Source organism: Heliconius melpomene, chromosome 6, assembly GCF_056956725.1.
Source record: "Heliconius melpomene rosina isolate 202511_hmr_F chromosome 6, ASM5695672v1, whole genome shotgun sequence".
Lineage (NCBI taxonomy): Eukaryota > Metazoa > Arthropoda > Insecta > Lepidoptera > Nymphalidae > Heliconius > Heliconius melpomene.
In genome coordinates, this window is record NC_140394.1 from 4,903,261 (window position 1) to 4,917,143 (window position 13,883).

The following is a 13,883-nucleotide window of genomic DNA, read 5'->3' on the forward strand; positions in this document are numbered from 1 at the left end:
CACGCATAATTTAGTATTGTATATTTTTAAAAAATCGACGGTTCTATAACTTTATAGTAGTAGTACTTCGTGGTCCAGATTAGACATAGGTGACAATCGTCTGGTAGTTGACACAATCATTATGTGAAACTACCGTCACTGATTTCTTATTTGTCTTCCGTAATTACTTAGTTTCTAAAGCTCATCATGCTAGATACTTCTGAGGGGTTGTGGCTTCAAAGCTTTAGTGGTTAATATTTTCTTATTTAAACATATATCAACTTTAAAATTTTACAAATAAAATGCTAGTGTGTAAATTACAAAATTAACCCACTACTAAAAAATCAACGTTATTCTAATAATTAAATTATTTAATCCCAATTCTAAATACATATGTACCTACGACTAACTAAGTGCACATAAGGAGTATAATATCTTTTAAAAACTCTATCAAACCTCTCAGAGATTCCATTTCCTGGCTTGCTTGTGCAAATATACTCCCCTACCTCGTGTTGGCATCGATTTCCTCACCCAAGCTACGAAAACAAAAAAATGTGCATGTCAAACACACGTTCGCTTTCCAAGATTTTCTACATGTTTGCTAAAGTACTATAAGTTAAGTTCTTTTATATTATAACTAGTGGACCCAAACGCGGCTACGCCCGCTTGAACTATACGAATATTTATTAAATATATTTATGAAATTATTTTCAGTTTTCAATAGAATTAGTAAGAAAATATAAGCCTAGACGATTAAAATATGCTAAAAAAGTTGAGTCAAAGCAAGCTCATTTTGGGTGACGTTTTCTTAAAACAACAAACCTTGCAAGCCGGTAGCGATGGTTGTTATTAACATGGCGGAATAAATTGCATATCAAATGAATAAGTATTTTAATACATTAGTTTATATTGACAAAATTACAAATATAGAATATAATAATAAGAAAAAAAAATATCCTATGTTCATCCCGGTCCCCTTATGTATCTCTATATGAGTATTTTATCACAATTAAATTAGCGGTTTGGCCCTGATTGCGTAAAAGACAGACAGACAGACAGACACAGTTACTTTCGAATTTATAATATAGGTATGGATGGATAAAGTACTAAAATGTAAATTTAATACTAAAATATTTAACATAGTAATTATATGAATACACTGAATATTTTACTAAACTATTTATTGCGAATACATGATCGTTAGAGATTAGTATCAATTATTAGTCACGACAATGGTGAGCCACAATGCCAGAGTAAATTGAAAATTTATAAGCCTCCTACGATTTCTCACGGTTGAAATCTTGTTATACGGTCTAATACTCGATTAAATTTAAAACCTAATAGAGTTATTAATAAGTAGTTTTTCTGATTTTTTGGTTTAGTACTTTGGTGGAACTGGATAGTAAAGAATATTTTAAAATAAAAATAAATGTTTTTATCGATATGCGACAGCTTATGGTGTAACTTGGTGGATTGTAATATATAGACAAATTTTAATTTTGAACTTCAATCTCTTTTTATTTCCTTTAACATCTTTACACTTAAACCCCTATACGATGATTATTCTAGACTTCCCCATTCGTTCCGGTTATTAGACATCAATTATTCAAATTCTCCCATTCCTTCCGAATCTCACTCACCCACATCTTAGATATTTTTTTATTAAAATACTAAAAATACAGTGATATTGTTACCGAAAATTACCACTATAGATACTATCGATATTCTAATAGATTAGTAAACTTTTTGTATACGATAATATTGTATGCATAAAATTATTGAAAAGTCAAATATAATTTGGCGCATTATTACAATATGATATTTAAGAGACCGAAGCTGCCTGCGTCTATCTTTTGCACTAACCTTTTGGCTGGGAAAATGACATTTACAATATAATCACAACAAAATTTTTAATCCTATCGTCTTAAACTTTAGACATAAGCCATCTATCTATAAGTTACAAGGTCTACAATTAAACTCAAAGTACTTGCACCAGTATGCCTTGGTCAAGAGCGTGAGGTGCTTGGAGAAGGGAGTTTTGGATTTTAAGGTTATTTTTGCAGGCTTTGCTCTCAAGGGTCTTGATAGCGTGAGGTTTATAATTAGTATTGTTATTTATTTTTTGCTCTTTTTTTCGTATGGAAGGGTCTCGTAGGAGCTTTGTATGGGTCTGGGATTTATCCCCATTATGGGATGCGAAATTACGCTTAGATATATATTTTTTATTTGTTAAGTTTTTAAAATGTGCATAATATATTTCTTTAATATCTGTTACTTGAATAATCACCATGCTTGTTAAATAATCAAATTATCGGAAATTCGATTAAATGGCTTTCATTTAATTTACCTTATAGGAGAGAATACAATAGGCTGGAGGGTCACTTAATTTGCACAGTTCGATAAACAATAACAATCCAGTGTGTTTTTTTTCCTTTTTACCCACATACGAGTACGTGCTTGGTGAAACTGTTGCCGAAATACTTTAAGTGTTGATTGTTTTGTTCATGTGAATTGTGCTGATTTTGAAATTTCTTTGGGTCCATTTTGTTTTAATAAATTGTATTTTAACAAATTCACATTGAGTATAATTAAATATTGAGGTCAGTCGTGGCGTATGGACACAAAGTGTGATTTTACGGTATTTTGCATGTGGGTTCAATTCTCACTCGAGGAAATTAAATATTTAATGAGGTGTCGGAACAAGGTCGGCGTTAAATTGAACGCCGCCATTTAATACGCACTGCCTCCAGAATTCGGCGAAACAGGGGGATTGGAGTGTCGTAACACTAGGTTCCCTCTTCCTACAAAAATGATTGAAGTTAAGAATTTAGAATAATAGTAATAAATTATAAGCGTAACAAAAATAAAAAAATCAAAATATACCGCTTCAGTAAATTACTTTAAGGTGTCAGGTAATAATCCTGTCACAAAATGAGTGAAGGCTTACAAAATTGGATAAAAGAAGCTGTATTTTATCGTTATTAAATTATAAACTTATTACATTTTAATGACAAAAGATTATTAAATTACTCTATAAATCGATTTAACATGATGTATGATGCACCTTCTATCCAGACGGTACAATTCCACCAAAAGTATATAGGTATGTGAACTGACAGCCAAGTTCAATATTAAATGATGCGTCTTTTTAATTTCATCGTTTATGAGATCAGTAACATGTGTAGGTGCCCAAGTGTTAATTCACTCTGGTTGAATATAAAACTCATATTACAAACAACATATGTATAGGTATAATGAGTAAAAAGAAACAATAATTATAAAATATGATGAGAAATTAATAAAAAATAATAATTTACAAAATTTACTGAATCGATATTAGAATATCTTATTAAGATATAATTTTTTTTTATTTCAAAAACAGTCAAAATCTTGTGGAAATAATAATTATGTAACCTAAAAAAATCTCGTTAGATATCGTTATAAGTTCTCGAACTAATAGTAGTATCTAAGGAAGGCAAAAAATAATTAATTATTAAATAAAAAATTGTAATAACCCAAGCGAGCCCAGTTGAGAGCGGTTCGCTAGTATTCAACGGGACCTTTTTATTATAATCGTGTTTAATTTTCGCACCAAATAAATTTTCTTTTCCAACAAATTATATAAATTTTAACACCATCTGTTGAAATGAGGTTAAGAGAAAAGCCTAACGAGATTATTACTGTTTATTTCGTCCTCGAGAAAACAGTAAACCTATAACGGCACACTCCAGCTCAACGACATCATTTGAAGCGTAAATAACTTCCCATAAAAGCTATAATTACACTTTGGACGTTAAAATATTTGCGTAAGCGTTTATCTTTCGGCATTCGAATTATTCTGTCACAATTCACAAGGGTATGTATTAAGGTGTCTTACTATGTACGGAAATGAAATTAAAGACAATTTTTAAACACTTTGCTTCTCTTTTGCGCTCTCGCGTTTTTTACAGAGATATTTACATAATTTCATACATGTTGCATATTTTTGATGGCCTTTTGGAAAAATACGGAAATTGGCAAAATGTATGTTTTACGTTTTTAAAAATATTTTTAAAATTATAGTAACTTTAAACAAATCTTTATGTTTTTGATAGATTTTTTATTCTTTTTTTTTCTTTCTGCAGGAACATTGAGCTCCTAATCATTTCAGTACCTACTGTACATACATACGTACGCGATGCGTAAGTTGAGCTTTACGTTTGTGTAAATGATTACCAAAAGCAAAGCTCTTCTAAACTCGACTGCTGTGTTGATAATTATTTTGTTTTGTTATGAACGACTTGTTCTGACATGAAATACCAGTTATTGTAAAAAAAACTTGTAAAACCATATTTTTAAACTTATAAAATATGCATTGACTACTTCTCATACTCACTCGGACATTGCTAATTAAAAACATGCTGTTTTACCTTGTAGTTTTTTTCCGGCGAAGCAAAAATTTCCAATATAACGCCAAACTAATTTTTAAGCTTACGCGAACTTATCTTATTAAAATTTTCTCGATACAAAATACTCTTAAAATTTCTTCAATATAAACTTAATGATTTTTTATACGGCAATTTTTATACTTATAAAATTAATAGAAGAATACCAACAGTAATTATAAAATACTGTGCTTTTACCTTTTCATAATAAAAAAATGGTTTAAAATGATCAAAGTGCTAAAGAACAGCCGCAGATGTGCTTCCGCTCATCGTTCACTAGCTCGTGTTAGTGGGCAGCTTAGTGAAGCGTCTGAGTGCACATCCGTGTCACAAACTTACAACATGGACACTGGGCACTGGGCACCCAACTTTACTCTTACAACTACATAAGACTACATTCTTAGCATTCATTTAAATAAGGATATAAAAAGAATTCTAAAACAACTTGACTTTAAGGTTTTCTTTTGTTTCTAAATAGCATTTTCTTTCTTTGCAGCCAGCACCAATTTAGTCGGAAAATTCACACAAAGTGTACGAAGAATCGTTCAAGACGTTAAAGACGAGGGCACTTCCAGTAAGTTTAATCAAATAAAATTTATAAATATGAAAACCTAAATTAATAGAACTATTAAAAACTATTAAAGAAAATTATTTTTTTAGCGTCACGCTGTATCCCACACAGAGCAGGGTAATCATAGAGAGAGACTAATCATTAAGATACTCTGTTCCCCATTTTCGAATTCTGGAAGTATTGCGTGTTGAGTGGTGGAAGTGGTGACACCAGAGTAAAGAAATGAAAATATTAAATATTTAATTTCCTCGAGTGGGAATCGAACCCATAGTTTGTGCCCCTGTATCAGAACTGGCCTCAATTATATATATAATATAATATTTTTTAAATATTTTAATAGGTATGTATGAAGAAACTAGTTTACCGCCTAAATGATTAATCTATATTTATAAAATACACGTGTATGTTTATTTACAAGGCGGGCAAACTAAAGAGGAGGTGATTGAAACGAACGAGCGTCTCCGAGTGGTTCGTGTGCGTCTCGATGAAAACTACGATACAGCGAAGAAAGCTCTCGTCAACCTGATGACGAGATACAATGACTCCAAGGCCGAGAGAAACGTTTTTACGCGCTACGCCATGCTTAAAGCTATGATCAAGGTCAGTCAGTCGGTTTTACTTTAAATTAACATAGAGTCATCTCTATAAAACAAATCAGCTTCACGCTGTTTCCCGCACACAGTAGGGTAGGAAGAAGGAACCAAGTGTTAAGACACTCCTTTCTCCACTTTTCGTTGAATTTTTCAAAGCGTTGCGTTGAGTTGAGTGGCGGAACTCAACGCCGGGCTTTTGCCTTGATGCCAGAGCGTAGAAATAAAAATATTAGTACTATAATTAAATTAGCAAAGGTATCAAATCCGGATAAGGTTTTTCATCGTTGTAAAACAAACATTTTGTAATTTTAAAATCACATAGTCAATTTTAATTTTATATTAAAATAAAATAAAATATTTTATATGAATAAAATGTATTCCGAATACTAACATAATTGGTTTTCGTTTGTAACTCTGTATGTAACGTTAATTTGTTGATTGTTCCGTGTTCAATATGTTTTTATTTTTATGTTTCATCGACATTTATTTTTATTATATAGTACAAAACTGAAGCAAATTACGTAGGATTTAATAAAAACTGTTTTAAATACAAGGCACTAATGGTTATTAACCTATCACGAGAATTCAATAATGAAAACTTCCGTAAATGCGATTCATTAACTGAAATGTGATTCAACGAGAACGGGATATGCGAAAATCGTGAACAAACACACATACATTTATGTGGATCGTGCATTCTACCTTCGTCAAATATTTAGTATGTGCAATCAAAACCACGTATTTGATGAACGTAACTTCTATAAATAAATATAATATGTAGTTACAATTTGATTTAGTTTATTTAGGTATTAATGGTAAGAGAGTAAGGGGAGAACTCGGTTGACCTTAAAAAAACACAGTATCAAAGATACTGGAGGAAGGTCACGTAAAAAGCATGAGGGGGGTCCTCACGGAGGGTGATGAAGAGGTTGATGACAGTGGATGAGGCGGAAGAGGTATGTAGAGACCGTAGCGTTTGGCGCTCCGTTCTCTCTGACTACCTCGCTAGGGATAAAGCGTGAAGCTGTGTTTTGTGTTGTTTTTGTTGGGTATTAACTAAATCTCGTCTCGTATTTACTATTTATTTTAGTAAAACTAGAATTTAATTACGATATTCTATAATAAGATATGAATAAAAATATAATTACAATTTAAAAATATATTTATATTTATTATAATTATTATAGGTAATTTTATTATATAAATTTAATTTGCATTTGTGTATATATCAAATTACGAATACTAAAATCCCTTTATATCCACCGAGAGCTTTTAATTGTACTTGTTAATATCTTAGACCTTCAATTAGAGAGAACGTGACTTCTGATTTGACTCGAAAGTTTGGTTCAATTTACTTTGATGAACTAATTTAAATACATAGGCCTTATTCGAGTAAGATTTGTGAAACATTTACTTTCGTATTTTTTTATATTAAAAAAAAATCAAAAATGCTTATTTGATGTTATAATAAAAATGTAGATAATTCATTGGATTTAATTTATTTTGTCGTACGTTAAAATAATATATTTAAAAAATGATAAAATAATATATTCCTTAAAATAATGTAAAAAAAAATAAGCTTCACGCTGCATCCCGCACACAGCAGGGTAGGCAGAGGGAACCTAGTGTTCTCCGTTCCCTAGTTCCGTAAAATAATATATAAAATGACAATGCTTGCTTTACATTTTAAGTTACAATTGTAAACAAATACGATCCAATAAAAACTGAATTTGTGTATTTGGACTCTTTAACAACTACCGAGGCAACCTTTTGAAATGCTTACGAAGTAGCAAGACAGACGAAATTACATTCAGTGAAGGGAACAGTGTCGAAGTCATAAAATATTAATGAACCTCTGAATGTTTCTTTCTCATGCGCATCCTAAATGGGTAATAGCGCATAATTTACGAAGCAAAAGCTGTTTCGCTGAAAACGTTCCCAAAATTAACGCTATTATTATGTGTTTGTATATATGCTTAATGGCATATTAGCATATTACAGGCAATGTGTGTATGTTATCACACACACTTACTAAGCGAAGTGAGAAACAGTAGAGTCACATCACTTACTTCTTAGCAATTGGCTTGATTGTGAGGTCAGACACTATTTCGACATCAATTTGATTATTACATCATTGTTATTTAACGTAAGTTTTATACTGAACAATCTGTAGAGTACATTAATTACGTGCCTAACGTAGTATTTTATTGTGTAATATATTCTAATTTCTAACTAAAACATACTCTTATATACTCGTATTGTTTTATGCCTGTATAAAAGCTTATTTGTTTCAAAAAAGTTGCCAGTGCGATGTTTTGCTAAATTGCTACGTAGATAAATCAAATGTACACGTAAATTTGTTAGATCCATTTAGAAATTTATGTTTATACATTTTTTATTATTTGTTCTTAATTTTGCTAAAAGGAAATAACCAACCATTTCTTTTCATATAAGTAATAAATAACAATTATGTTAAACGATATTTGAAGTGATATATTTTAGTTATTTCTTATTATAAATAATTATTATTTAAAAAAGTAGTGCGAATCGGGCTCGCCTACCAAGGATTCCGTACAAAAATTGGAGGTCTCGAGCTTTTTCTGAAATTTAAACATAGCCTAGCCAGAGCCATTTCATCTGATACCTCGTTCCACAAATGTATATTTTTCAGAATTGTTCCTGAACTAGTACTACCTGTAAATTGCAAATAAACAGCCATATCTTTTTTTTTTTAGTAAATGTAGAAATATTATTTTTTCAAGAAATCAATGTAGACCTCAGTATATGGTTTAAATTTCAATCCAATAATTAACCCTAAAAATACTTTTTGTATATTACTGACGTACTTTTTATATATTTCATGTACTGTACATGAAATCATGTATTGAGTTCTTTCAATTCTCTTTTCACACGTAATAATTGCAGGAAAACAATGGAAGTAAGCAAACCCCCCAAGGACGATGTTAAACCAATTTCACTTGTATATCATACAGGTCACGTTTTGCTGAGTGCTTGTGTTGGACAGTCTCGCAAAATTCCCGCTTACTACTATATTTGTGCGTCCCGAATATAAAATGAAAGCAATATATACATAAAATTGTATTGAACAGCTATTATTCAATTGAAAAGTATAAATATATTTCATACATAATATGGCAAGCATTTTGTTAATCTATATATATAAAATCGAAAGGTCACTCACTCATCACAAAATCTCAGAAACTACAAATGCTAGGAATCTCAAATTTTGCATAGGAGTTACTTATAGGACTTAGGTGCTCGCTAAGACGGGAATTTGCAATATTCGACTTCTAAGGGGTTGTTCTTGGGGTCGAAAGTTTGTATGAAACTTCGTTACTACAAATGCTAGGAGTCTCAAATTTTGCATAGACGTCACTAGGACGTAGTCATGGAGACAGAAATTAATAATAACATAGTTCATGCGGGTGTAACCGCGAGCGGGCCGCTAGTAATAATATAAAAGTACGCCCCGTCGTCGTGGAGCAAAAATTCACACGCGTGTGACTGTAACGTGTTGGTTGTTGGTTCGATCCTCACTTGAGGGAATGAATTATAATTTATTATAATTTTTATTTCTTCGCTCTGGTATGCAGCGAAGGGTCCGGCGTTGAGTTCAGATACTCACACAATGCCTCGAACATTTCGGTGGAATGTGGGGAACGGAGTGTCTTAACAGTAAGTTCCCTCTACATACCCTTCTCCATGCGAGATACAATGTGAAGCTAGAAGAAAGGAAATTACACATCTGAGAAATTGAATGAAGACTTAGAATGTAGCTACCTAGATTATATTATAATTATGTAGTATAAAGACCATCGATATAAAGCTTTCGCAACTTATTCATCTATTCATATATAAAACAGAATATTACAATACATATTATATGTATAAAGGATTTTATAACTCGATTCTAGTTTCGACGGCACATCAAATTGATGATAGATTATCGTGATTATATTACTCTCGATAAAGTTTCTTTAGATTATTATTATTGTGAATGATTTACACAATAATTGCTAAAAGTCTAAGAATTCAACATTATATTCAGTAATTTCAAAAAGTTTGTTAAGCTGTAGAATATTTAAAAATAAAGTTTTTCAAGAACTGTCAAACAGCTGACATCAATTTTGTTGGGTTTTCTGATTTAAACCAATCTACTCTAGCCAATTCGATTTAATTTTATTATTAGGGACAGAGAAATATTTCAATTCATTCTTCGCTAACATCGTTCGATGTCAAACTTGTTGAGCCGCAAATCCTCGCTGGAGGCCGTACCCCAACTTAAAATAGTAAGCGAATTTATTAAAATTCAGAAGACCTTTTACTAAAATAAATTTAAAAGAGAAAATTTATTAAATATTAATTTTGTAGATTCTTAAATAGATTATTCTAATCTACATAACATATGTATTTAACATATTTTTTTTTTAGATTTACGTTCTCACATAGTACAGGGTAAGCAGAGAGAACCTGGGAACCTAGTGCTAAAACACTTCGTACCCTTTGATACACTTCCGCTTTTCAATATGGGAGTCATTGCATATTTGTACCCTATGATTTCCCTTTATAGTGTCAAAATACAGCAAACATAATATATAAGTATTTTTGATGCCTGAAGTGAGCTTTTCATCCTAGTAATAAATAACTGAGCAGAAGCTTATTATATAAATTGAAAACATATTTTTATCATAATAAACTAAAGCATTCTTATGTTATAAATATGTAGAGCTTTCAAAAAAGCTTTACTTATTTTTAAACTCCTGTATAAAAATATAAATTATATGAATACCTACATATTTAATAATACACATAGACAAAAAATATTTCAATAGAGCTATGAAAAATAAAAAAAAAATTGTAACTAATTCATTTTTATTATCATTATTTTTTTTTTATAAATGGGTTATTATAAAAACCTAATGCCTTCTAAAAACACTGTACGTAAATCTAAGAACAATCAATTTTCAACCTTCGGTAAATTAATAATTTGTGGTACAATTACGGCGCACCAGATTTAATCAAATTTGTGCTCGTTAAAGTGCGCCATCATACTGTGATATTTACAATAGTGAACAACATTTCGCTAGTTGGATATTGTTGTTAGTAAATCTAACTATTCCAACAAATGTTTAGTCTGTGTTAAAGTTTAGTATGACAATTTAATTTAATGGTAAAGCCACATCACTTTATAATTAAAATTTCCACTTCAATAATTACGTAATTTCAAAATAATCTTAACAAAAGTAAATAGTATTAGTGCCAGTATAGCGGCCAAGTACGTTTGTGTTGATAAAGACCTGTGCTATACTGTTTCCATTTATCACCCGTTGTCTTTAAAACGTGAAAAGAAAAGCCCAGTATAAAGACAGCAACTTTTCATGCCAGAGCGTAGAAATAAAACAATAAACAAACTAATGTAACTGTATAAATGATTAGAGATTGAACTCATAACTGTAACAATGACAGGTCAATGCTGTCGCACTGCGCCATTGATAAGAATCTGAACCTGAAACTATAAGACAATTTTATTTTTAACTAGCGACCCCCTTGCGGCTTCGCCCGCTTTAACTACTGAATTATTCATATAATGTATATTTGCAAAGCACTTAAGATAATGTGAAAATTAATTAAACCCTAATGCAACCCGCATTTTAGTAGTTTCAATAAGAATTTTCCAATTGTTTTACACAGCAAGGATTTTTTAGTAGGTACCGTAATTTTAAATCTGTGCTACTAATCTTTTCAAGTACTTATTAAAATATATTTAAATGACTATTTTTAGATAGTTAAATGACTATTTTTAAACGGAAGAAATTATAACCAAAAACCTACCTAGGTACTAATAACTACTACAAAAAATATGAAACCAAATATATTGCGCTGAAATAATACATTCAACTCTAATTATCCAATACGTGCAAACGCATCTAAATCTTCGTTGCTATAAAGGCAGGCGGGTTTTTTTTTTTTTTCGAGCTTGTGGTTAATGCTGAAGAGGGTATTCTGTCCCTGATGAAAAGCAAGTGGCTTGGCAACTACGTGGCTGCCTGTGAGGAAAATTATATAGAATGCATCGGCCGGGAATCGAACCCGGGCCGCCCGCGTGGCAGGCGAGCATTCTACCACTGAACGACGAATGAAGCAAAACGACGCTGGGCGCGCAGAGACGCGAGTGGCGAGCCGTTTCGCAGCAGGGATTTTTTGATATTGTAACAACTTCTAAAGTACTTATTAAAATGAAAAACAGTAAAAGACAGTTTTGATCTACATTAAATGGCCAGCGTAACTAATATACTTATTTATATGCTGAGAGTAAGGGATAAGTGAAACTTGACTCGATACAATTTATGTGTGAACGGCGTAATGTGTTAACAATTAAATGCGTTTTTCTCTAAAACTATTCGCAATTTCGAAATAGTGTAAAAAGCAAATTTTATCTTCGTTTAACGTAGAAATTTAATAAAGTATTTTAAAGGATAAGGATTAATACCATTATGGAAAAATATCCCTTACAATAAAAAATATATTGAAATTACAATTTTTAGACAGAAATATGATCACTACACGTTATTCTTAAAAGATAAGAATATGCTCTTGCGGACTTTTTTGTAGATCTTATTAAGAGGAACAATACTCCAGTACATTTTTTTCATGTAGTACTTGCCATTAGAGCAGCGCATGCGCAAAAGTGTCTCAACGGGTAGGACTTTATACACATTTATCGTATTTATGTTAATTTACATAAGAATGTACAAATAATAAACTATATATAAACCTTCTACGAAAAACACTCGACTTAATGGTGAAGATCGCATCAAAATCCGTTGGGTGGTTTAGAAGAAGAAGAGTTAGAAAGTTCAGACAGACACAAAAAGCGACTTTGTTTTATAAGATATAGGAAGGATACTTTATTTTTTTCTGAAATTGCTAGTAGTTAATTAGTTTTAGATAATGTTTTCACGGAGAAAGCTGACAAAAGAGTGTTTTAACAAAAAGGGTGAAAAAAATATAGTAAAATAAAATGACATTAGAGAAAATCTTTCTGTCGAAATTCAAAAGATTGCGTGTTGAATAGTCACAGTAGTCGCACACAAGAAAACGGTTTCGTTTTAAATATAAACAATTACTATATTATATTCAAATCCAGAAATAGCCCATACCATAACTTCAAGTTATTGATATTGAATATATTGTTAATAAATATTAGTTACATGTCAAAATATTAATTAAATAATATAAAACGATACAGAAATCCTCAATATAACTAAAGAAATTATATTTAGGTACTCAACATTTATCAAATATATATTTTAGCAATTTCTCGTTTAATTACTGTGTGCTTAGAAATCAATTGATGGAATTATTTTCAATTAAAACTTCGATTAGTTCTGAAACTCTTCCTTCCATTTGGTTTTACCACTACACGTTCGATGATCGAAGATTATATTTATACCTACATTATTAAAATAATGTATTTTACTTATTTTCCAATAGCAAAAGTAAATATTAATCTAATGTCAATTAATTTACTCAATGTTTTTATATTATTATTATATGAGAAAAATAAAAATAATAGTAATAGCGGTTTTGCGTATAAAAAGAACAAACCTCTTGAAGACGCCATTATTACTATTACATATATAAATTATTTTCCAGTTACAATCTGTTATTATATATTATACTTATATTAAAATTCGCAATACAAATTCACGCAAAATCTGCGAAAAGTATAATTTTGTCCAAAAATTAATTTATTTTGGCCAATTTAAGATGTACCTATATATTGTGAAAAACACAACATACATACATTTTACATACATTTTTTTTATAAAAAAAAACAATCTTAAAAGCTGTATTGAAGAATAACTTGATAACCTAAAAAGGTCAATTGCTCAATTATAAATATTTTTAATTAATGTAAATGTAAAATTAAATTAGTATATATATAAATACGTATGCAGATACCGTCTCTATTTATATAAATATAATAATACAATACAATAATAAAAAATTACTCTAATATTATTTCGACATTCTTTAATCATTTTATTTTGACAACATTTTTTTATGTGATGCACCTATGTGCACAAACATCACACAGCACTTTTAATAAAAAAAAAAATTATCGACACTCGATAAAAAATGTTTCCCTATTTGTTGGTAATTGATTGCCTCCGCCCTTTGATTGTGCTTTCTAACAAAGGAAATTGTAATTATCTCCTTTAATGAGAACCTTTTCAGAGCTTAAAAAAAACTTTAAAGAACCATCGTTGTTTTTACTTTTATTCATCTATA

At 30.5% G+C, this 13,883-nt stretch overlaps 1 protein-coding gene across 1 annotated transcript in view; it reads left to right on the forward strand.

The window, feature by feature from the left end:
* LOC146538165 (uncharacterized) overlaps positions 1–13,883 on the forward strand; it is a 121,788-nt gene that overhangs the window by 95,648 nt on the left and 12,257 nt on the right. The window contains exons 3-4 of the mRNA XM_085186287.1: positions 4,900–4,977; positions 5,393–5,574. Coding sequence (XP_085042413.1) covers positions 4,900–4,977; positions 5,393–5,574 — 260 coding nt within the window. The remainder of the gene's footprint in view (positions 1–4,899; positions 4,978–5,392; positions 5,575–13,883) is intronic.